The sequence below is a fragment of the Motacilla alba genome, chromosome 15 (assembly GCF_015832195.1).
Source record: "Motacilla alba alba isolate MOTALB_02 chromosome 15, Motacilla_alba_V1.0_pri, whole genome shotgun sequence".
Taxonomy (NCBI): domain Eukaryota; kingdom Metazoa; phylum Chordata; class Aves; order Passeriformes; family Motacillidae; genus Motacilla; species Motacilla alba.
The window spans coordinates 10509531-10533661 of NC_052030.1; the positions used below are offsets into that span (position 1 = coordinate 10509531).

The 24131-nt window shown below is 53.5% G+C and overlaps 2 protein-coding genes across 2 annotated transcripts; one reads left to right on the top strand and one right to left on the bottom strand.

Moving 5' to 3' along the window:
* The first annotated feature begins 948 nt into the window (after window positions 1-948).
* MYL2 (myosin light chain 2) lies at window positions 949-4861 on the top strand. Its single transcript, XM_038152902.1, has 7 exons — window positions 949-1167; window positions 2055-2144; window positions 2747-2822; window positions 3646-3750; window positions 4416-4491; window positions 4579-4627; window positions 4748-4861. The coding sequence occupies exons 1-7, from the start codon at window positions 1165-1167 to the stop codon at window positions 4844-4846; spliced, it is 498 nt and encodes a 165-aa protein (XP_038008830.1). The 5' UTR covers window positions 949-1164; the 3' UTR covers window positions 4847-4861.
* CCDC63 (coiled-coil domain containing 63) lies at window positions 4774-23193 on the bottom strand. The gene is made up of 11 exons (XM_038152887.1): window positions 23164-23193; window positions 11834-11988; window positions 11229-11418; window positions 9909-10131; window positions 9293-9559; window positions 9202-9228; window positions 8705-8995; window positions 7834-8042; window positions 7367-7441; window positions 6719-6937; window positions 4774-6252 (listed from the first exon to the last, which is right to left on the bottom strand). The coding sequence occupies exons 1-11, from the start codon at window positions 23191-23193 to the stop codon at window positions 5884-5886; spliced, it is 2055 nt and encodes a 684-aa protein (XP_038008815.1). The 3' UTR covers window positions 4774-5883.
* Window positions 23194-24131: the final 938 nt, after the last annotated feature.

A 24131-nucleotide genomic window follows, 5' to 3' on the forward strand; every position in this document is an offset into this window, starting at 1 on the left:
TCCTCGGCATGCGGAGGGGACAATGCCGGGCAGCGAGGCCACCAGGTCATGGCCATGGGGGGCTGATGGGCATCCTTGGGGTTGGCAGCACCATTCCCACCCCGTGAATTCTCCTCCAGCCTCATCCCGGGAAGGCGAGAGGGAGCGGGGTGAGATGAACAGGCTGAAGACAAAAGGGAACCGCCCGGCCCGGCAGCCACAAGTCCTGCTCCACAGGCACAGCAGACATGGGAAAGGTTTTGTGGGATTGCCGCCCACAAAACCGGGGGATTCCTTGGCTCTTTCTGCAGGAATGCCGATCCAGAGAGCCCGGGCAGTGTGAGCGTCACCCCTGCACGATGTGTGGCCGGGACAGAGCCCGGAATCGGGAGAGTTAAATCTGCGTGTCCCACCGGGACCAGGGCGAGCAAATGCTTGGCTTAAGTGGGTGACAGGTGCCCCAGTGGGGGTGACACATGAGAGTGGAGCTCTTCGTGCCCGCCCGGCTCTGCCGCAGCTCAGCATCCGCCTCCGGCCCCGCCGCAGCGCTCCGGGATGGGGCTGCAGCTCCGGGGATGTCCCCGCTCGGCCACGGGCTGGGTGACCGGGCAGCTGCTCCTGCTCCGGGAGCATCCCAAGGGAGGCGACCCACGGGCAGGGGACCGGAGCCCAGCAGCTCCCGGCTGTGCCATGCCAACGCTGCCACGGGGCTCCCAAAAACGCCTGGAAGCCCCGAGGAGAAACATCCACGTCCCAAGGCTTGGGGGATTCTAGCGGGGGGTCCCCTGGGGCCAACCCCTCCCTGCGTGTCCCAGCGGAGGGGACAAGCCCGGCGCCAGCCCGAGTGACAAAGGCAGGTGGGATTGTTCCCGAGCAGCCCCGGCTCAGCATCCCCGGTGTGGGAGCTGGGGGCCACCCGGCGCTTGGTTAACCTTGAAACCCTCCCGGGCTCACATGTCACGTCAGCCGGTGACAACAACAAGCTGCCGTTCCAGATTAGAGAGAGAGGGACAGAGAAAGGCAGAGACAACAGGGTTGGGGGCGGCCAAATTACCTATTACAGCCAAAAGTGGGCATGGGGCTATTTTTAACCCCGAGGGGGGTGTATTTATTGTTCCAGCCGGGGGGAGTGAGGGAGTGCCTCTGGGACACCCCTGACAGTGACATCGGCAGCTGAGCGAAGCCATGGTGAGTACTGAGAGCCCAAAGCTCCAGCAGGAAGAGATAAAATGAATTTGATTTTTCACCCAAATAGCTTTAATGGGCAGGGGGCAAAGGAGGCAACAAGGAGTTGAGGGCCAAAAGTTCTTGTCTGCCTTGGAAAGGGGGTGGAAAAACTGGGGAGCATCTCTGGGTGGGTCAGCAGAATCTCACAGGGAACAGAGAGGTGTCTCCCACGCTAGCAGAGCTTTCAAATGAGGGCAGATGGCTTGAGGGTCCAAATGCCATTTTTCTCTTTTGCCTTCCTTCGTGCAGTGAGAGGAAGGGCCATTTTGGGCCCCCAAAATCCTCCTCCTGACAGACCCCCATGAGAGGAAACAGCTGCAGGAGCAGGCACTGGAATGAGGGATAATGGGCTGGGTGGGACAGCGAGGGGCTCTTCAGTCCTCTTTAAAACACACATTGACCCATTTCTGCTTGTTTCGAGCCTCAGCACAGGAGGAGGCAGAATTTTAATTAAGCCATATTTTAATATCTGCACAGCAGGGTAAAGAAGCACTGACTGACCACAACCTTCATGTGCAACCTCAGCAGTGCTCCCAAAACCAGGGTTCCAGCGGGGATATCTCACCCCAGTGCTGACCCTTTTACCTGCCAGTGGGAGAAGTGATTTCACTCCTCGTCTTTCCTTGGACCTATTTGGCTAAATTCACCAGGAGCTGAAATTTAAGCAGGAATCTTAATGCCCCTCAGTATCCCAGAGCTGCAGGGAGAAACTACCCAGCCCCCAGGGAAGAGAGCCCCAGCCCAAAGCTCCCACCAAGGAGTCACGAGTAAGAACAGGGCACTTCCACGCTTTTATTTCACCCCATAAAAAGCCAGTGAGCTAATGGTACATACCTGGACTCCTGCAGGCACCCAAGAAAGCCAAGAAGAGGATTGAAGGTGCTAATTCCAATGTCTTCTCCATGTTCGAGCAGGCCCAGATCCAGGAATTCAAAGAGGTAGGTGGGTTTGGTGGGAAGGACAGAGGGTCCTTGATGTGGTGTGACCTTCAGCTCTTTCCTGGGTGCTCTCAAGTGACAGCTGGTTCACACCAGGAGGCAGCAGGCCTGGTTTTGGGTAGTTTTATTTTAAAAGTGAGAATAACAACTCAGTGACACCGTTAAATCCAGCAAAGCCTCCAAGCTTCCCAGGAGGCAGATTCCCTCAGAGGATCAGCACATCCAAGGGAGTTGGAGCACATCTCCCAGCTCTCATCTCCCTGCATGGCAGGCACATGCAGATCCCAGTTCCAGGGATAACTGGTCCCAGTTGGAGGAGCTGATGGCTCAGGCTGGCCTCTCTGCCTGCTGTCATTCTGGGGTGAGATGGATTTGGCCAAGGAAAGGGTTTGTGCAGCTTTGGGGTTTGGGTTGCCATCGCCTCATGGTGCAGGACTGTGAGGGTTTAGGGTGAGTGAGACCCCCAGAGCCCCTTCTGGGAGGGCTCAAAATGCCCTTATCCCATCCGAGCTGAAGGGAGATGGAGAAAGGTGCTAATGCCTCTGCAAAAGCTGACAATTTTCCCTTTCCCTGTGCTCCCTGCCCTGCTCCTGTGCTTCCAGGCCTTCACCATCATGGATCAGAACCGGGATGGCTTCATCGACAAGGCAGATCTGAGAGACACCTTTGCTGCCCTTGGTGAGCCCAGCTTTAGCAGCCTCCCCTCCCCGACAGCTTTGCCAACATCAGGCCTGCTAATTGAGAAACAAGGTGGGGTGGGGCATTTAACCAAGCCCCTGTCATCCACCTGATCTCCCATTTTGCCAAAAACCTCCCGATCCAAACCCAAGCCTGTCAGCCTGGGAGATCCCTCGGGGGTGACCCGGAGCAGCTCCCACAGCAGCGCTGGTTTATCCCCTTGGCACTGGGGCCAGCTCCTGGATTACACAGCCAAACACTCCCTGCCTTCCCCGTGCTTAGGAGCACCTGGCTGTGCCCATCCCACGGCATCCCAGGGGGTGTGGGCATTAAGGGGATTTAGGGGATTTGTGGGAGGCTGTGACACTGCGAGCTTGGCTCTGCCATCAGAGGTCAGCATGAATCAGCAATGGAGCTCCAAGGACAACCCAGCCTCGGGGAAAGGGTGTAGGCATTCAATCCCATTTGCTCTTGGTGCTGGGGGACAGGGAGAACCCCAGTGCTGGTGGTCTTGACCCAAAACATATTCCAAGGAGGGCTAAAAGAGGCTGATCCATGGGGCAGTGAGGCAAGGAAGCAGCACAGCTCAGCCCTTTCATCCTTCTTTTCTGTGATCCTGGAGCCTGAGAAGCCAGAGCTGGAGATGATTCCCTCACCTCACTGCTGCTACCTCCTTTCCTTGTCAGAGGTGGCTCCCCAGGAACGTGCTACTTCCTCCAGTGGGGGAGAATCCCCAGGGAAGGGTTCTGTGGTGTGTATTTTTAGCCCCCAGCACGCAGAGCAGGACTCAGATCCACGACTGACCCATAGCTGCTCTCCCCAGGGCGCCTGAATGTGAAGAACGAGGAGATCGATGAGATGATAAAGGAGGCACCGGGCCCCATCAACTTCACTGTGTTCCTCACCATGTTTGGGGAGAAGCTCAAGGGTGAGAGGCCACCTGGGGAGCTGGGAGTGCTCGGTGGTGCTCAGTGGCATTCCTATGCCCCAAAACTCCTGCTGGTTTCAATCCCTAGGTCCAGAGATCCAGATCTTATCCCACAGCTTCCCAAACTGTTGGGGGGTATGAGATGGTCTTCGTGCCTCAGTTTCCCCAGCCATTTACAAAACCCAAATGGCTGTGCTGCTGCTGTCCCACAGGAAGAAGGGACAGTTCTTGCAGCTCCTCTGAGCCTGCTGACACCAGCAGTGCCAACAGTGGCCCCCCTGCCTACAGCCAGACTTTGACCCACCATCCCATCTGGCTGCACCCTGAATCACGTACTTAACCCAAGGAATGCAGCCTCCTGCAGATCTCCAAGAGGCTGCAGGGCCCCAAGGGCTGTGCCTGGAGCTCTATAAATACGCTCCAAAGATTAGATAAATGCCGGATGCCGGAGCGGTGGCGACACCGCCTGCTCTGTGCTCACACCACGGCTGCTCCTCTACATGCCACCAACTTCACTCAAGTGTCCAGCTGCAGGGACGGTATTCCTGCAGGGGCCCCACTTTCCAGTCTGCCCCCCATTTTGCCCCCAAGGCTGGGAGAAGCAGGAGGTTGCAGATGGCTTCCTACTTTACCATCTCCAATGGCCGTGGCTTTGTCACCCGCAGGTGCTGACCCAGAGGAGACAATCCTGAATGCATTCAAGGTGTTCGATCCAGAGGGGAAAGGCCTGAAATCTGCCTAGTGAGTGCAGGGGTACCTGGGGCAGGGAGTGATGGGGGTGTCCCCATGAGGACCTGCCCAGCGCTCACCACGCTCTCTCGTTTGCAGCATAAAAGAAATGCTGATGACGCAGGGGGAGAGGTTTTCCCAGGAAGAGGTATGACCTCCTTCCCACCTTCTGCCAGCCTCCCTCCATCCCAACAGACCCCATCCCTCCTCCCAGCCCTGGTCCCAAACCCCTCCCATGCCACCTTTTCTCCCTGCTCTTCCCTGGCAGATCGATCAGATGTTCGCTGCCTTCCCTCCGGACATGTCTGGCAACCTGGACTACAAGAACCTGGTCCATGTCATTACTCATGGTGAAGAGAAGGACTAGCCCAGGCTCAGGGCTGGGGCTGGCACTGCCAGATCACCTCTCCCCAGGTCACACGGGGGTTTCCCTTTCCTCTTCCCCTGGAGAGGCATGTGCCTGGGAACTTGGCACGGGAATGGCATTCACATTAAACGGCCTTTTGGCAAGAGGAAACCCAGCTGCTGGTGTGAGCAGTGCTTGGGCTGGTGTGCTGTGCCTGTGCCCCGCGGGAGCCCTCAGATCCTTCCAGACCCTGCTGGCCTCAGCGCCCCAGACCTGCTGCACGTGACCCTTATGTGTCCTTGAATCCCTCTGCCTCCCAGTCCCACTCCCAGCCCCAAACCAGCCCGTTCCCACTGGGCTGTGCCCATCCCACCTGGTCCCACAGCCCAGGGCCAGCTGAGCTCAGATTTCCTTTAGGCAGCAGAGAGTTGTCAGCTTCTGCCAGCTTAGCAGACATGAGCACACTCATCCCCTGCATCCCCTGCATCCCACCGGGCAGGCCCTGCCCTCAGGCACGGCGCAGGATTGGCACCATGGTCCCCATCTCTGTCTGTGGGGAGTGCCTCAGGCTGTGTGACAGGGATGCCACCCTCTGCTAGAGCAGCTGATCCCACCCTGGCCGCGGGTGCTGTCACAAGTGGGTGAAGCCATGCCAAAACATCACCTGGTGAGGTTCTGAAGCCTGTGAAAGGTGTTGGGCTCCTTCCAGAGAAGGAAGATGGAATGACGTGCAGGATGCAGAAGCACAAGAATGAAACAGCATCTTTAATTCTCTGATGGGCTCTTGATCCCTGATGGGCTCCTGGTCCCTGATGCACTGTGTGATGTGAATCTCCTCCTCCTCTTGCCCGAGCTGGGGGGCCTGCTCACCTCCTCCTGCTGCCTCTGGATAACGAGCTCACGCAGCTGAGCCCGACCCAGCGGCTCTTCCACTGCCCAAGAGAACGGCCATTCCATAATACACAGTTTTACAGGCCTCATACCCCCCGGCGGGGCAGGACAGGCTGGAGGGGATGGGCTGGGAAGGACATGTGGAAGCAGGGCTTGGCCAGGCAGCCTCAGGGGATTGGGGAACGGCTGCTGCCCAGCCATGGCCCCTCTCTCCCCTCTCCCTGCTCACCGGTTTTGGGGTCAGTGGTCTCCTCCAGGTCTGGGGGAGGTGGGCAGAGCTTGGCCCTGTCCATGGTCCAGAGGAGGCTGGAGGCTCCCCGGAGGGGGCTGACGAAGGCCTGGGCGCGCTGGGTGCGGTCGATGGACGTGTAGCGCAGCAAGGACTCCTTCAGCAGGAACTCCTTGATCTTGTTCTCCACGGGACCTGGGTGGGAAGGAGCCACAGTGTCCTGCAGTGTCCTTGCACCTGGACCCTGCCCAAACCCACCCCTGGCTGTCTGCAGAGCAGGGGATCCACTGGCTTCCCTCCCCCAGAGTCAGGGGGCTGAGGCTGGGTCATGGAATCATAAAATCACAGACTCGTTAGTGTTGGAAAAGACCTCCAAAATCATCAAGTCCAACTTCATACTGAGCATTCCCTGCCTGTTAAAGCATACCACAAAGTGCCACATCCCCTTTATTTTTGGAACACTTTTAGGGTGGTGACTCTACCACTTCCCTGGGAAGCCTGTTCCAATACTTGACCGCTATTTCAGTCAAGAAATTTTTCTTACTATCCAACCCAAACCTCCCCTAGTGCAATTCCCCTTGTCCTCCTGCTGGCTGCCGGGGAGGAGAGGCTGACCTCCACTGCACTTCAACACCCAGAGCCACAGTGAGGATTTGGGGATCCACTGGGATGTTAAAAATCCAAATGAGCTCCTAAATTTGCTGGGAATTTGGCATTGCAAATTCACTTTAGGGCACACATGGGACAGGGGAAAACAGAAGCTCAATTTAAACACAGTGCAAGCAGGTGGTGGACAGGACTTCCCAGGGTGGTGGCCTACCAAAAACTGGCACCAAGCTGTCCCCAAGAGGCTTCACTATCTTTGTAGTGTCGCAGTCCATGTCCTTCAAGAGGGTCTCAATGCGAGACTGGATCTGTCCCAGGAGTTTGCTGCTCTCCTTGCAGTTGTTCTCATATTTGTTGGCTTCCTCGGTGATCTCCGCTATTTTTGCCTACCAGCAAAGGTTTTTGTGTCACAAAGGTGTCACACCAGCCCCTCGCTGATCCCATCACCCCAGTGCTGCCCAGTTTCAGTCTGGAGACAGAATCACAGGATCCCTGGATGGGTCAGGTTGGAAGGAACCACACTGGGTGGTCTGGTCCAACTTCTACTTGAGCAGGGTCATCCCAGAGCACAGGATTGTGTCCAGACAGTTCTTGAATATCCCCAGCTGCCCATGCTGGCTCGGGGCTGGCAGGAGCCCCACAGCCACCCTCTCACCATGCTCTGGGAGCTGCCAAAACCTTTGCAGGGCCCTCTCCTGCCCACACCTCTCCAGCCACTGGCCAGAGCAGCATTTACAGGACTGGACTCCCTGGAACAAGTGCTGGGACAGACAGGGATGTGCTGCTCTTCCAGAGGGAATCCATGGCCACCATACCTCCAGCTCCTGCAGGACGTGAGTCCGGGCTGTCTCCGCCTGTTCCCGCTCCGTGCTGATGGCCATCATGTCATCCTGTGGGATGGAGCACCAGCACGTGGAGAGGGCACCGATGGAGCCCTACCTGACCCTCCAGGCAGGGGCTGGGGACAGCCCAGGGAGCAGGGACACCTCCAGGGAAATGGAGACACCCCAGTCTCCACGCAGGCAGCCCCACACGGTTCGGGGAAGCTCCTGGCTCCCCGGGACCATGCAGTATTTTTGCTGGGTACACGGTGGCAGCATTGAGACACGTTTAGCTCCGAGGACACAGCGCAGTTACGGGTTTGGCGGCTCCTTTGCATCCCCCTAATCCTACCTGTGAGGCTGGATGTGGGCAGAGATGCCGGACGCTCGGGAGAGGAGAAACCCACCCTGACCCAAAATCACTGCCTGGAAAGGGGAGACACGAAGAGCCAGGAACAGACCTGGATCGCCTCGATCCGCTGCCTGAGGCCCTCATTCCTGACGTTCAGCCTAATGGCATAGTTAAAGAGGATGAAGAATCTCCTGTCCTTTTCAAGGAAGTCCTCCAAGAAATCATCGATGTCTCCGTCCGACAGCTCCAGCAGACGCTTGTAGGCCACCTCATAGCTCTCCTTTTGGCTCCTTTTGGCCCTCTCAGCTGCCTCAAAGGCTGAGAAAGAGAGAGAGAGCCGTGGTTGCCCTTTGCAGAACCTTCCCTGCAGTGCTGTGGGGTTTGGTGCAGGGCTGGGGCAGGAGGGAGCAGTGCTGGAGGGGCAGAGGGTGCCTCTTCCACCAGGAAACTAAGCAGGGATGTCATGGGAATGGAGCTAACACCATGGATTCCCTCTCAGGAGGATAGAATTATTAGATTAGATTAGATTTTAGGAAGAAATTCTTCCCTGTGAGGGTGATGAGGCCCTGGCACAGGTTGCCCAGAGAAGCTGTGGCCACTCCATCCTTGGAAGCATCCAAGGCTGGGCTGGACAGGGTTTGGAGCAACCTGGGATAGTGAAAGGTGTCCCTGCCCATGGAGGGGGTGGAACTGGATGAGTTTTAAGACTCCTTTCCAATCCAACCTGTTCTGTGGTGAAAGGAGCCATGGCTGCACACAGGAGCAGCTCCCTGTCCCGAGGGCACCCCAAGACAGTCTCACTCAATTATCACTGTTCAGCCTTTTTGTTTGGAGGGTGAAGGTTGGGTGGGGGAGGTTGTGGGCAGGGCAGGCTCCTGCCTTTGGGGTGCAATTCTATAAACCATCATGAGCAGCCCAGCCCCACCAACTCTGCAGACTTCGGGTGTGTGGTCGCAGTGCCAGAAATTCTCCTCTGATACCTTCTCTTTCTTTGGCCTGTTCCTTCAATACAGAGAGATCTGCACATTTGCTGAGGAAGAAGTTTTTCAGCCTGCTCTCCTGGTGAAGGGCACATTTCCTCTCCAGCAGCCTGATGTTGTACTGGATGGTTTCTCTGCAGCGCACGTCCCGAATGTCCGAGATCCGCCCCAGATCCTCCATCCTGCACGTGAGAGCAGCACTCACACCTCGTGTGTGTACAAGGCTCTGTGTTCCTGGCCACTCCCAGGAGGGCCAGACCTGCCAAAACCCCTGTGATGTCCCCAGCTCTCATCTGGATGGAGTGGAGTCGGTCCACAGGCAATTCACAGCCACTGACACAGCTTTTGGTGGGGTTTTGTACTCGGGCATAGTACCCAGCTCAGGTGGGACTCCAAAAAAAAATTGACTTCTCCATGGGGCAGTCCATCCCATCCAAAGAAACAGCAGGGACAGATGGAATTAAACACCCTGGAGGTAGCAGTCTCCCCACACTGACCAGGCACCCAACCCTTAGCACCCAGACCTAGATGGGAGTGGTGAATCCTCTCTCTGAAGCCTCAGCTGGTCTCTCTATTTGAACACTCAACACTGGCACCACCCATCAGCCCCAAGCGCTGCCCAGAGGGCTGACAAGGCCACGTACCACTGCTCGTAGTCCTCAGTGGCTTGCTCAATAGCAGCATCCAGCAATTTGTTCTGCTGAACCAGACTTTTTTCCAGCTTCCAGTAGCAGTTGTCATAAATGGCTTTCTGGATCTGCAGGCTGGCAGTCTCCTCTCGGAGCCTGTTGTTCCGGGTCATGATGTTGTTGTAACGCACAGTGGCCTGGGGAGAGCAAAGCAAAAGCTGTGGAACTGGTGAGGGACTGGGGGGAGCTCAGGTTGCTGCTTAAAGACCTTGACCAGGGCAGGGTCAAACACAGCCCAAGAGATTTGAAGCTGGACCTGCACTGTCCTCCTCCCCAGGAGAGGAAAGGCAACAGAAGACCAGGTTGATCACAACAGAGACCTGGAGCTGGCTTTGTCCAAGGCAAGGCGGCTCCAGGCAGCCCAGTTTGATCACAAAGCAGGTGCAGACCTTCAGGCCTCTTGGCACAGCACAAGTGCTGCATTTGGGTCACCAAGCCTGAAGGAGCCTTTGAGATATTCTGGGAATGATCAGGCCAGGGGAACAAGCCAGGTGCTTTATGCAGCTTGTGTCAACCAAATACATTTGCACCACTGAGCTTTGTCCTGACCAGAAGGGTCCCAGGCCGCTGTGTGACCCCACACATGTTCTCCAAAAGTCTCCAAAAATGTTTCCTTACTTGACTCAGACGCATCTCCAGTAACTCAATCTTCTTCTGCAGGTGTTTGTGGCTCTTTGCTTCCAACGCCCTCCAGGTTGTGTCTCTTTGATTCACTATCTTTTTTTCCAGCTCTACAACCTGCACACACACACAGAGGGGAAAAAAAGCCAGGAAGCATAATCTCCACCCCTACATTCTGGACTTTTGTCAGGACACAGAGCCAAAGAAAATCCCCTCTGTTGACCCGAACTACAGCAACCATGTCATTAATGAGCTCTCAGTTATAGGAGCAGCTTTTATCCCAAAGGTTCCCACCCTGCACACGCAGAAATATAAACTGTAACTGGAAATGGTTTTTTTTTTTTGTGTCCTGAAGGAAGTGCAGCTGGTTTTGGAGGGAGCTCCAGCAGGTGCTGAACATGGCCCAGCAGCACTTTGTAGAGTGGAAGAGGCAATGAGGACAGGGCTTTGGTAGAGGTGTTGTGCTGGCCAGGCAGGGATCTGTGCAGTCCTCTCTGGGAATGAGTGGAGGAAAACTTCTGCCAGAAGTGGGGAGCTTCCAGAGGAAATAAATCCATGGAAGAGTGAAGCAGTTGGAGAATGGTGAAGCAGGTGGGGGAAGGATGACTCAGGCAAGTCAGAGTTATCCCTGACAGAAAGCTAACCCTGCTGAGAAAGCTCTGCAGCACCTCCAGCAATGACAAACCATCCCAGAATGTTCCCTGGAGTCCAGCTTGGGCAGCAGGCTCTGAGAACGATGGTGAAGGGAACTGTCACTTCCATAGCCCACGTTTCCCTTGGCTTCCCACCCCACTCCTGCCCAAATCCAACCAGGATGTCCTCAGGAGAAGGGATGGGGCATCCCTCAGATGCTGCTGTTCCTGTATTTGCCACACCTCAGACAGCACTGTTCCAGTTTTACCTCTTTTTCAGAATAAAAAAAAAGTGAAGGGAGAAGGAGAGGGATGTTTGTGGCCCCAGGCTGGTGTGTGCCATCACACAGGGGTGCAGGGACCGGTGGGACAAGGCTGAGAGCCCAGCCTCACTTTTCCAGTCGGTGCTACTGACTTGAATGGGAGCCCGGTTCTATTTGTCATTGTGATGTGTCACTTGCCAGGAGGAATATTCCAAGGCCTGAATAAAATATGTTTTACACTGAGGAGTTTCAGCCACAGGTCTCACTCCGTGACTCTGCCCTGCTGTGCTCAGGCAGAGAACAGTCCAGATGCTCTCACCTGCTTCGCCAGGTCAGCTAACTGGGCTTTTCTTTCTTTGATCAGGGCATCATTCTGCATTCTGGTCTGCAAAAGGCTTCGGACCTTCATACGATTTCTGTTTTCCAGCAACACGCTGTTCGGTGAATAGATCTGGCTCAGCGTTAATGTCACATGTCTGTGCTCTTGCTTCAGATCATCTATTGCTTTTCTGCAAAAATGGAACAACAAATGACATTTAGCACATCCCATCTGCCAGGGCAGGTCCTTACCTCTCCCCACCTCTGCTCTGTGGTCCCCAGACCTCTTTATAAAAAAGAGAGAGCAACATTTTTTATGGGCAGATGAGGTAGGACAAGAGGGAATGGATTTAAGCTAAAAGAAGAGAGATTGAGGTCAGATGTTAGGATGAAATTCTTTGCTCAGAGAGTGCTGAGACCCTGGCACTGGTTGCCCAGAGAAGCTGTGGCTGCCCCATCCCTGGAGGTATCCATGGCCAGGCTGGACAGGCCTTGGAGCACCCTGGGATAGTGGAAGGTGTCCCTGCCTCTGGGAGTCTATAAATCTCTGATTTTGGCATGGAGGAACTTCCCAAGCTCCAGGCAGCCAAGCAGAGCTGTACTCACTCCTGAGCCTGCATTTGCCGCCAGATATCGGCATCGAAGAATTTCCTCTTGTAGGCTTCATGGTGGAAATGGGTCTGCAGACGCCTGATCTCCACTTTAGCCCTTATTTCCTTCTCCTTTTCAGGGAGGTCCAGGTCTGCTGAGGCTTCTCTCCTCTGCCACAGACGAGGGAGGTTTTGGTCAGCCGAGCAAACACAGCCAGCAGTGGCAGCAGTTGAGCAGCACCAGCTCCAGCTCTTCCCTGGCACCTGAGATATTCATCACCACCCAAAACACACAGTGCTGCCTGAGCTGGAGCCAGCACCTCAATTCCAGGACAGGGAGAGACCTCCGCCAGTGAAGAGGACAGGTGGTGGCAGGTTGTCACCTCTTTTATCACCCAGCAGAACAGTGAGGCCCTCGTGAGTCAGAACCAGAGCCACTGGTGCTGGGGACATGGACGAGCCCCACGGGCTGCCCAGGAGCCCAGCTCCTGTCCCCAGCCATCAGAAAGTGACTTCTAGCTGAGAAACTGCCCAGCAGGCATGCACTGAAGGCAGTTAGAGCCACCACTACCTGTGTCCTCAGCTGACTCCAATTCCCCAACTCTGCCTCTCCCAACACCCAAATCTCAGTCCAGGCCTCATTCCTGGCACAGGAGAAGCAGCCCCACTGCTACCCAGCACCTTGCTGGCAGGAGCAAACCTGGCTCCCACTGCTGGGTGTGTATTTCCACAGGTAAAATCCCCACAGCAGAACCTCCATAGTCCCTGTGAAGTTCAGCTTTAGTTTGTCCTTCTATTTTACCTTCATTTTCCCCGTCTAACTCTGCTGGTTGCTCTGTAGACGCCTTGGGAAGGGATCAAGTGAAACTCTGCAGGCACGGGATTGCTTTCCAAGGGAAGAAATGAAACAGGAGTAATGGGGTGGCTGTGTCCTCCTGCCCATCCCTCAGCACCCGCTCGCGTGTTTGGCACATGAGGAAACCATCACAGATGGCTGCAAGAGGAATAAAAGGAGAGCATTTCTGGTGATGTCATCGTGAAATTATCGAGTTTTATAAGTAGGGGAAGAACAGATGGTTTGAGCTATTCCATCCCATTCAGTACCTGGGTTTCCATAGAAATTCCAGCGAGGCCAGTCCCCCCCACCCTGTGCCTGCAGAACACCTGGATTCAGCACCCCTGTCCTACTGAAGCCAGGAGGGCACTAGAGTGGACCCTGCAGCCCTTACCCCCAGAGCTGGTCCCCAGCAACCACGCTGCAGTCCCTTGGGTGTCTCTGTCCCCTGACACTGCTCAGCCCCACACAGGGCACCGTGGTTCCTCTCCAGCCAGGAGACAGAACCACGGTGGCAGTGAGGTTTTCCCTAAGATCCACCCCTATTTCCAGCAAGAAGCTCAGGAGAGGGAAGAACCTAGAAGAGAGCTGGTCCCAGTGCCATCCTGCACCGCCCCAGGTTCCATGGTTGCCATGGCAGCATCACCACAATGGAGTGAGGATGGTGCCCCATGATGGACCAAGCAAGGGGTTGCTGGGACCCCAGATTACATGGACCAAAGGGGTTTTTGTGCCCCAAAGCCAGCCCTGGAGCACATGCTCCAACATCTCCCTGGCTGTGTGTCCACAGCAAAGAGAAACCCTCACTTGGAATTGAGCCATAACCTGGCATTCAAAGCCTTTTGCTCCAACAGGAGCAGCTAGGGGTTCACCATCCCCAGCAGTGCTTCAGGATTAGGGCTGCTGCTCCCTTCCCATCTTGATCCCAGCTCCACATCCAGATTTCTGGCCTTCCAGCCTGGTTTTTATCTGCTTTTTTCATAAAGAGACCATTACCAACCACCTCACTGCCACCACTGCTGGCATCCAGAGCAGCAACGGCTGGCGCTGCCAAAGTGGGGAAGGACCCTGGGGACAGGGACTTGTTAGGTGATTGATTAGGGGACAGATTGAGGCTTCATGCCCACTTCTCTCCTTCCCATGCAGGGAAGCATGCAGGAGCTGTGGACTGAGTCATAAGAGCCATGATAATCCTTTCCCTGTAAGCCGGAGCGCGTGGCCAGCTCCTTCCCAGGGACTGCACAAACTCTGGGATCCCTGGAGGGCAGGAGCACAGGGGCTGTGTTTTGTAGCCCTGGAGATGCTTACTCAGCTGTGGGCTGAAGGGGAGTAGAGCAGAGCTGAAGGTGAGCAAAGGGCAGCCTGTCCCAGTTCGCAGGGCTGCAGTGAGTTCAAAGCCACGAGCAAAATCCCCGAGCAGAACAGCAGCACCTCCCCGTTATCCCAGAGACTTTGATGAGCTAACAGCCCAGCCACCAAGTTCCAGCCTAATTCCCAGCCAGACAGGCTCTGAGGAGGCATTTAATTGGAAATCATATTCGTGGCAGAAAGCAGAATGTGGTGTTTGATAAGAAAAATCACAACTGAGGGCAGAGCCCTGCTGGGAAGGCACCGGAGCCTGAGGACCCCACCAGGGCTGGGGGAAGCTTCCAGAGCTTCTCATGCTGTTCCTGCATGAGCAACAGCTCCGTGGGATAATAACAACAACCTCTCCACAGTGAGCTTGTCACTCAGTCCCAGTGGCCCTGGCTCTGTTTTAGGGCACATCTCTTCTTTTTACCCTCAGTAGAAACAGGGCCAAACCCCCAGTTCCCAATTAAAGCAGAGGTGCAGGGGTGAACATTATTTTTACAGAAACAATGCCACTCAAATCATGTTTTTCCTTGGCTTGGACTAGTCCAGCCTCAAAATACAGCCCGTATTGTCTGTCCTTTTTGTGTTCCTCTCCATGGACCAATTCTGAATTGTTTAGCAATGAGCGAGTCAGTAAATTAAACTATTCAGGAGGGCTCTGATTTGGTAGAGTCTGTGTCTGTCTCCCTCATTGCAGGAACACTGATTTGACTAAAGAGGACTTTTTTCACCCAAACAATGCCTGACTGTCACACTTGCTCTCAGTGAGGGTGACTTCATTGTCTGGATGGACCTTTCAGCAGAACAGTATTTAGAGCAGGATGAGATTGTCCTTAACATTTGAATCCAAAAATTCTCCAGCTTCTGGGAGAAACAGAAGAAAAGTGACTTTCTATGCAATTTTCAACTTAACCAATCTTGCCTGATTTAACAAGTACATTTAGCACTGATTGACACGCAGAAATTATTCCTTCAACAGCAGATCTGGGGGCTAATTAAAACTCATTGTACTATATTAAGGGATGAATTCTGATCTGTGCAAGCAGTGTAAACTTTCCCTGATTCCAGCAATGATTTTCCTGCTTCACCGGCTCCAGTTCACAGGGGCTGCAGGGGGTGGTCAGAGCTGGGCTGAGCTCCCACCTGGGAGCATCCCATCGACGTCAAACAAAATCTCTGGGGTAAGCTGGAGAATTGGGCCCATATTTTCATGCAAATGCAATACATTCATGTTACTTAATGCCTATTTATAATAAATCCAGAACTTAATTCTACTTAACCCGTCTTTAGTGTTTGACACATGAAATCGGTGAGTCAGAGGGCTATATATGGAACTGTCAAAATTTTCTTTTTTCCCTCCTCTAAAAGCCTGGATTAAATCATAATCAAACTCCCATCAGCTCCAGCAGCAGTGCTGGGATAAGCAGGAAGATGCTGACAACTGCTAAGGCAGCTGGTGGTGGGGAAAGATCTTCTCAGGCAACAAATTGATGGCTGAAACCTCAGAGAGAAGGTTCTGAATGCAGACACATGCTACGTCCATTTGCTGAAATGACAGAACCAGAATGGCTTTGCTTGGAAGGAATCTTAAAGCCCAGCCAGTTCCACCTCCTGCCATGGGCAGGGACACCTTCCACTATCCCAGGCTGCTCCAAGCCCCATCCAACCCAGCCCTGGACACTTCCAGGAATGGGGCAGCCACAGGTTCTCTGGGCAACCTGTGGCAGTGCTTTAACACCCTCTGAGTCAAGAATTTCTTCTTAGCATCCAATCTAATCTCTCCTCTTTTAGTTTAATATCATTCCCCCTGTCCCATCACCATCTTGCCCATGTAAATGTTGTTCTGTGGTCCTGGAGGTATCCCTTGGCCTCATGGTGTCACCTTACCAAGACCTGGCTTGTGAATGGTGTCCCATGAGCACATTTTCTAGCCAGGTTTTTATTTCTTTCCTCTGATGAATCTTATCTTCACACGTGCATGAATCAGCTTTCAACAGGCAAGACCAATTTTGGCCCAAAACCATCACAAACACATCGAGAGTTGTAGACCTGCAGCATTTTGCAACTGGCTCGAGTTTTGCTCCATGTTTCTTAGAGAAAAGGCTTCATTTCAGATATACACCATCTACTCCTCAGATGCTGAGCTGTTTCTCTCCCTGCACGATATCCCTTCATCCAGCCTGTCCTTCCTGGGTGGGGTGGAGACGTCTCTGTACAGGGAAATGACTTCAAAGTTTTCAGGGTAATTGGTAGAAGTAAGGGGAGAGGAGGCTGTTGGCTGCCTCCTCGATTACAGCTGTAATTTCTCCGCACTCCAAGAGGAAATTGTCATCGTAATTTCCTGCAGATGGTTTTCTCCTGAATTGCTGACACCAAGTGAAATGCGATTTCCAGCAGTGAACTGTCTCCTCCCTGGCTTCACTGGGCATTATTTCAAGCCTTGCTTTAGGAGCAAGTTCCCCAAGCTTTGACTTTAGGAAAGCAAAACTCTCCCACAGCAGGCTCCACCACTCCAGCAGAGCCAAATAACGTGGATTTCATCTGTCTGTGCTAACTCCCAGGCACCTTTGGCTGCAGCAGGTACACTGAATTACTGCTCAAAGGCTGCTTCCACGGGGTGGAATGCAGGAGGAAAATAGTGGAGGATGTGCTGAAAACACAGAAAGAAGAGACCTCCAAAAATTTCATGGGCCTGAGGTCAAACCTGGCACATAACAAGCACACAGACACTGCAGGATGATTTTAGCTGAAGCACAGAACAGGGGACTCAAGGACAGAGCCATCTCAGGTGCCACTGTCACACGAGGCCGTGTCTGACCTGGAGCAGGGGTCTCTGTGCCAGCGTGGGGTGCTGAGCCCTGGCACAGGATGCCCAGAAAAGCTGTGGCTGCCCCATCCCTGGAAGTGTCCCTGGCTGGACAGAGCTTGGAGCAACCTGTGACAGTGGGAGGTGTCCCTGCCCATGGCAGGGGGTGGAACAGGAGGAGTTTTAGGTCCCTTCCAACCCAAATAATTCTGGGATTTTATGACTCTATGATATTTTTTTTTTTTTTTTTTTTTGCTGTGAATTAGGCAAAACTGCACAAGTTTACTCTCAGTGGTGCTGCTGTTCCCTCAGCAGCTCTGGAGACATCACACCCAAGGAGGAGGCAGGGGTTTGCTCCTGGCTGGGATATGCAATGTACCAGCTCTCAGAGCCTGGCAGAGCACTTGGCCACGGCTGAGCCGAGCTAATAAATTCCCACCGTGGCCTCCCACCCCCCATTCTTCCCCAGGGAAGTCTGTTGGCAAATCCAGACGTTGTGCTGGAAACCCTCCATGCCAGACTGGGCTGAGGAGCACTGGGAGGGTGGGCTGTGGCAGGGAAAGCAGCACATCAAGCTGGGAAGGAAATTCCCTTTTCCATGGACTCCAGAGGCTCCATGCCAGCTCTGGGCAGAGCTGGGCAGCACAGGAGAGCACAGCAGGTACAGCCTGGGTTAGAAGAGCTATTTCCAATTAATCATTCCTGATTACAGTCCCGTGCAAGGCTCCTGGTCAGGACTAAGAATACCTCATTAGTTGAACACGCTCTGCAAGTGGCTTAAGGCAACTGAGGATTTGCCTCTATAAGATCACTTAGGGAAACTGTTCTGAATTAACATTTAAAGGCAATTAATTAAATTGCTGTATGGGTGTTCTGCACCATCTGCATCCCATTCTTTTCTTTTCCAAATCAAATGAAGGCCACTTGATCTCTGGGTTAATCACAGGAGGAAAGTATCCTGGGGAGCCCACAAGCCCCACGAAAAGAAGCACAACTGAAATAAATCTTCCTGGACGAATTGCACCCCAGGCCCAGCCTGCTGTGGGGATGTTGATATGGACAGTTCCAGAGCTTCCTATCTCCTCAGTTTTGGCTTTATGGGAGAAGTTTGGGCACTCTTGCTCCCTTCTAACAGCAATCACAGTGCTGGGAAGAAACTGAGTGCACTAACTGCTCTGCTGCAGCTCAGTGACGTTAATGCCTGATTAAGTAGGTGACATCAGGCAGTAAATGCTCGGCCAAGCACAGGCAGAGCACCCAGAGTGGATCAGAGTGGCCCTGCCCAGGATTAGCCCGACGGCTGGAGCAGAAAGCCAGGTCCAGCCAGCAGGTCCATGGGATGAGGCAGAGCACAAAGCTCCCTGGAGAGGAGTCAGCCCAGCAAAAGCACTCGGAGGCTTTTTGTTTGATTTAGGACATGTCTCCTTGTAATTAGCCCGGCTTGGCCGCGCTGTGTTCTGCAGCAGGATTTCAGACCTGCTCACGCCAGGAATAGCCGCTTTCCCAGGCTGCTGCCGGCACCACAGCCCTGCTCTGGAGCAGGAACAGATTGTTCTGAACACTCTGGTCCATTTGCCATTCCTCCAAGCTGGCTGGGTTTGCTGTTTATTGCCACTCACTCAGCAACTGATCTTTTGCAAGATCCCAGCTATCAGCGCCTCCCCTCCCGTCTGCCGCTGCTCACGGCTCTTGAGGTTAGTTCAAGGCTTTACAAGAGACATCAGCTGATTTTTGTAATAGTTGTTACTCAAGAGTTCATTTAAATTAAAGCTTCAGCAAAGAAAATCCCAAAGGCTTGGGCTGCATGCTCCTCTTAGCGTAAATTTGAAGCAGCTTCCAAGGAAATGCAGAGGTGACACGAAGCAAAGCTGGGTTATAATGAATCCTCCTGGGTGTTTCCCCACATTTCTGGGACTAGTTCAAAAGGGAGCTGCACAGCTTGGAAATGGGTTGGAAAAGGGAGCCTGTTTCTAACCCTGCTGCTGAAGGAGATTTGGATGTGCAGGGAAGTCATTCCCAGCAGCCAGGAGCATCCCGTCCCACCAGCCACCAGCGGTTCCTGCTTCTCCCCCTTGTACCTTCCCAGGCAGGTGGGGGCAGGCTGGGAAAGGCCAGGAATGCTGGGCTGGCCGGGGCAGGGGGATTCAGGGATGCAGCCATCGCCTGCTCAGAGGGAGGAGAGGAGCAGGAGGCGGCAGAGCTGCGCCAGTTGCTTGGCAACTCCCTTGCAAATCTCCATCCTGTCAGAAAACATTTTTTTTCCCAGCGATTTGGATGGGGTTTCACAGGCACAGGATCAGGTTTGGATGATCAGGTGGTTTTAAGAAACCACACATTGTACCTGGAGGGGACAGGCACCCACTTTGACCAGAAGCTGGACTAGGCTGGTCCCAGCTCAGTCCTTGTGTCTCTCCATCGTTGCAGGAGCAAGGCTGTGGTGGCGTCATCCCCCCAGCCAGGCTCTCCCCTGACATCCCAGGCCTCAGCTGTCCTTCAGTCCATACCTGGCTTCCTTGAGCCCCCAAACTCAGTGGCCAAACCCAACCTAGAAATCCATCTACCTCTTCTGGGTAGGTACTGTGTTCTTTGTGTGCACAGAGGAAGGAGAAGGAAGCTGGGCCAGGTTGTTCCCAACTTTTGATGGAGAGCAAGCAAAGCAGAACACTGAGGACCATGCTGAGTTTGGTAGTGGAATTTTTGAAAAACAAGAAAAAAAAATGCAAACCAGCCCCAAATCACTGCCAAGAAGGCTGGATCCTGGCACAGACACCATCTCTGTGCATCTCTACTTTGCTCTACTCCCACTTGCATTTCCCATGGGACATGCTCCTGGCTTTGTCACCTTCGAGCTGAAGAGCCAGTGAGGTGGCAGCATGTCCTGCAGGATCCCAGTGTCACCATCAGCATCACCATCAACTAAGAGAGGAAGCATGAACCACCCAAAACTCCCATTAAGCCCCTCTGCACTTCAGCATGAGCCCATTTGAGTGGGAGCTGATTCTTGAGCTCAGAGCTGATGAAGGGGGAATTTCCTCAAGGGAAATGAAATGGTCTCAGCCTGAAAAGACTTTTCTCTTCTGGATTTTTTGGTTGGGAGCAGCGGCTGGAATTTTCCTCTCGGCTATGCTGACACAACCCCTTCTCCTCCAGTGTGGGAGGGGAATCTGGCCTGCTGATATTCTGTGCCAAGTTTAGCTTGGGATAATGATATACTATTCGGGTTTCTATAGATTCTCAGGTCACTTTGAAAACATGAATTAATCCTGACAACGCAGCTGCGAGGAAATGGAGGTTTCATTGCCCCTGATTTAAAGAGAGGGAAACTGAGACCTGGGGAGTTCATGGTTTCTGTGAAGTTGCTGAGAAAACAAGCGACAGAGGCTGGGAGCAAACCCAGGGTCCCGAAAGCCTTTCCGCTCCTCGCCGCGCTGCAGAGCCTCCTTCCCACACAAACCCGTTCTGGAGCATCGTTTTACACCAGCCCAAAATGTAACTCCCTTTTTATATTTAGCTCCCAGGTTCTGTAAAGGGACGTTATGTAACAGACCTCAAGTGTGGCATTTTATAATTTACCAGCTCAACTTGTGTTGCTTCTAGAAAGCCGTCTGTGCGCTGTGTTCCCCGGCTGAGCGCAGAGCCCTCGCCCATCTCCTCCTGAGCCGGCAAAATATCCCACTGGGCACCCATCTGTGGTTTTAAAGCACTGTGGTGCGCTGTCCCCACGGCCCCAGCCAGCCACGCTGTCTCCCAAGCAATTAGTGCTTGCCAGCTCCATTTTTTATTGTCAAATCCTCTGACCTTACAAGAGAAAGGGAGGAGGCAGCTGGATGTGCTGCTCTCGGAGGGCAGACACAGCCCTTGCTGGTGGAAAATCCTTTTTTGGGTTGCAGGATGGTTCAACAGGCTCTGAAATCCCAGTGGAAGGTGGGAGGGCACACAGGAACCTCTGCCCAGCTGGTTCCATCCATCCATCCATCCATCCATCCATCCATCCATCCATCCATCCCTCCCTCCAGTGAAAATGTGTGTCCCCAAATCTGGGAGTGAGTGAGGGTGAGGCAGCCGGCACCACGTGGTGAAGCTCTGCTGCCTCACAGTCCCTGTATCCCTGATGCTCTGGCAGCAAGAATCCTCCCTGGGCACAGCTGGTCCTGCCAGGAGACAGGAATCCACCTTGGCCCAGAGCAGAGCAGGCAAACACCAAACCACATCTGCACTGGCAGCCCACAGACCCCTGCCCCACCCGTGTGTTCAGCTTCTCAGCGCTCTGAACGTCTATTGACTGTTTGGAAATCTGGGCTGTAAGGTGGGAAAGGCCAGGGAAGCCTTTTCCAGGATCCATGCAGCCAGGGAGGCTGCAGAGATGCACTGCAGGTAAAGCACCATTGCAGGGCTGACACCTCCAAGGTGAGCTCTGCTGGCAGGACAAACACGACTGACGGCGTTCCTGGCTGCAATCCTTGCCTGCAGGCAGAGACACGTTAAGGAATAATTGCTGAAGTGGCAAAACCCCCTGGCTCACCCCATCTCACCCCTTGGCCCCTCTGCTGCTCCTGGGGCCTGGGACAAGCCAGCAGCAGCCCTGGGTGGGCAGATGGATGGGCAGACAGCCCTGCTGAGATCACCTCCAGGCCAGCACAACAAAGTGATCCCTCACTTCTTTCAGCTGAGCTGAGCAATAGCGTGGAATGGCCTTAAATCCTCTGTGTGCCTTTTTCAAGTCATCCTTTCTATAAGGATATATAAAAACTGGAGCTCCCTGGAAGTTTTGCCATAAGCTTGGGTACCTGGTGCTGGATGAACAGCAAGAGCTCATCCAGCTGCTCACTTCCCTCTCCCTCCAAAAGCCAAGCACTTGACTCCCAGATTATTTTAACCCTCAACATCTGCAACAAACAGCAGAAAGGACTTGCGGCTCAGAGAGGGGTGAGGAAATGACCAGAAACTTCAAATCCTGAGCCGAAAAAACAGTTTTACTAAAAATACACGCCCAGCCTGTTTCAGCACACGAGGCTGTCCCTGCCCTGGAGTTTCAGTCACATCTCTGAACATCATCATCAAACAAGTGAAACAGAAGAGCATTAATTAATCAAGAAGCTGATGGCACAGCATTTAAAGGCTGTGCAAGAACCAGGAGCAGTGAGCAGAGGATTTAAAACGTGGCTTTGTGCTCCTGCTGCAGCCCAGTGAAGCCAGGGACAACCCTCAGCCCGACAGGCACTTCCAGAGCAGGATCACAGCGCAGGGATGTGTTCACCCTCCTTGGGCAGACATGACAATTTCCATATTAATCAGAGCACAATAAAAACCACCAAACAGGAACGAGCTCCCAGAGTGGCCGAGCTCCCACCGCGCAAGTATCGAGTGTGGAGCGTGTTCTCCTTACTCCCGGCCGCTCGCATCCCTGGGATTTCCAATCTCTCCTTGAAGCTCTGGTTTGAAGCCCCGGGGAATTCAGCAGCAGTACCGCAGTTTCACCAAGTGACTCACGCCTCTTCACCTTTAGATTTTATTTCCTCCCAGCTCCCTGCTTTCTCATGCAAATGTTCCTCTGCCAAGGTGCTGCGGCTCCCGGAGCCTGCTGCTGCTGGAAGGAGTGAGTCTGGATGAGACTGGGCAGCTCCCTTCTCTAGCTGGGGCTGGGAAGAGAGGCACTGCAATAGGCACACTGGATAGGAAATAAATGCGTAATGAAAATAAGTGTAATTCTGGAAAAAAATGTAAATTAATTAAAATATGTCTGCGGTCAAGCAGAAAAGAGCTGCTGCCCTGTGCCACCTCCTCCTTCACAGCTGGCAGAAGGGGCCAGAACACCCAGTCACAGCACAAGGGACACTGGGCAGTGTGGGAGGAGGACACCCAGGTCTGGAAAAGGTCATTTGAGCAAACAAAATTCAGAAGGGTGCAGGAAGAAAGAGGGAAGAGGCCATGGTGGCTGCTCGCCTTGTTTTAACCTGTTGCCCACACTGTTGTGGAAAGAGAGAGAGAGCAGTGAGGATCAAGCAGAGAAGCTCTGGCTGCCCCATCCCAGGGAGTGTCCAAGGCCAGGCTGGACAGGGCTTGGAGCAACCTGGGATAGTGGAAATTGTCCCTGCCCATGGCAGAGGTTAGAATGAGATGAGCTTTAAGTTCCCTTCCAACTCAAACCTTTCTGGGATTCTGTGGCTGGCAGAAGAAGCACGAGCTGTGCCAGGACCACCCCATGGTACCTCTGCAGAGGTCGTGGCTGAAGGCATCTCATCATCAGGGCAGGTTCCACAGCACCCAGGACTTGCCTCTCCCAGGGTCCTCAAGCCACCCCAGACCCCAGCAATGAGCAAGTTTTGGGGGTCAGCTCACAGCTTGTGCCCACCCCAACGTTTTCCTCGGCAGTTGCCGCCATATCGCTGGCCCTGGTACATGCCATGGATTTCCTCCCTTGGCTGGGGAAGGGCAGTGACCTTGCCACAGCTTCTGCCTCGTGTGTGCCAAATCCCAGCTATAAAAAGGGAGAAAAGTTCAGCTGAAAAATACAGCTCACCTTTTTATAGAAGAATATGGGATCTGATACATTGCAGTTGAAACCCTTCCAAAAAGCCAGGTGGGACTTATTCTCTCTCTATATATATATATCTAAACAAAACCATTTCTTTAAAAAAAAAAAGAAGAAAAAAAAAAAAAAGAAGAAAAAAAAAAAAGAAGAAAAAATAAAGAACTCTGGCAACTATCCCACGCTGAGAAAGACATTTAATTGAAGCCACACAAAAGGCAGTTGGTCTCACCAGCAACTGCACTTCTATCGCCTCCAGACAGCCTGACGCAGATTCTGAGCTGAGGATGAATGTCAGTTGTCAGGTCCCTAAGGCTCTGCTCTGACCTACATGCTACTGAGAAAAAAAACACCCAACACTTGTTTGAGGTTGTGTTGGGAGGAGTGACAAAGGGAGCACAGCTTGGAAGAGGGGACGTCACCCAGTGGGGGATGGAGTGAGGCAAAGCCCCTCTCCTGAGGAGCTCGTGGTGCGAGTCCATTGGTGCTCGGAATCACCCAGGAGCAGCTTTCACTGGTCCCCTCCTCATCCCACGTTAGAAAAGTTAAATTCACAGCAGGAACTCTGCAGGGAAGACAGGAGGTGGTGGAAAAGGAAGAGGAGCCTGAGGATTGGAGACAACAAGGTTTTAGCCATCAGTGAAGGCTGCAGATAGCAAAGTGTGCAGGTGAAAGGGGATTCTCTGACCTCCAGCATGTTTCTTCATCCCTGGAGATGTTCCTTCACCTCCAGAGACTTGTGATTCAGGCTGAACCACCCGGGAAAAGATGGTTTTGTCATGAAGAGTGCT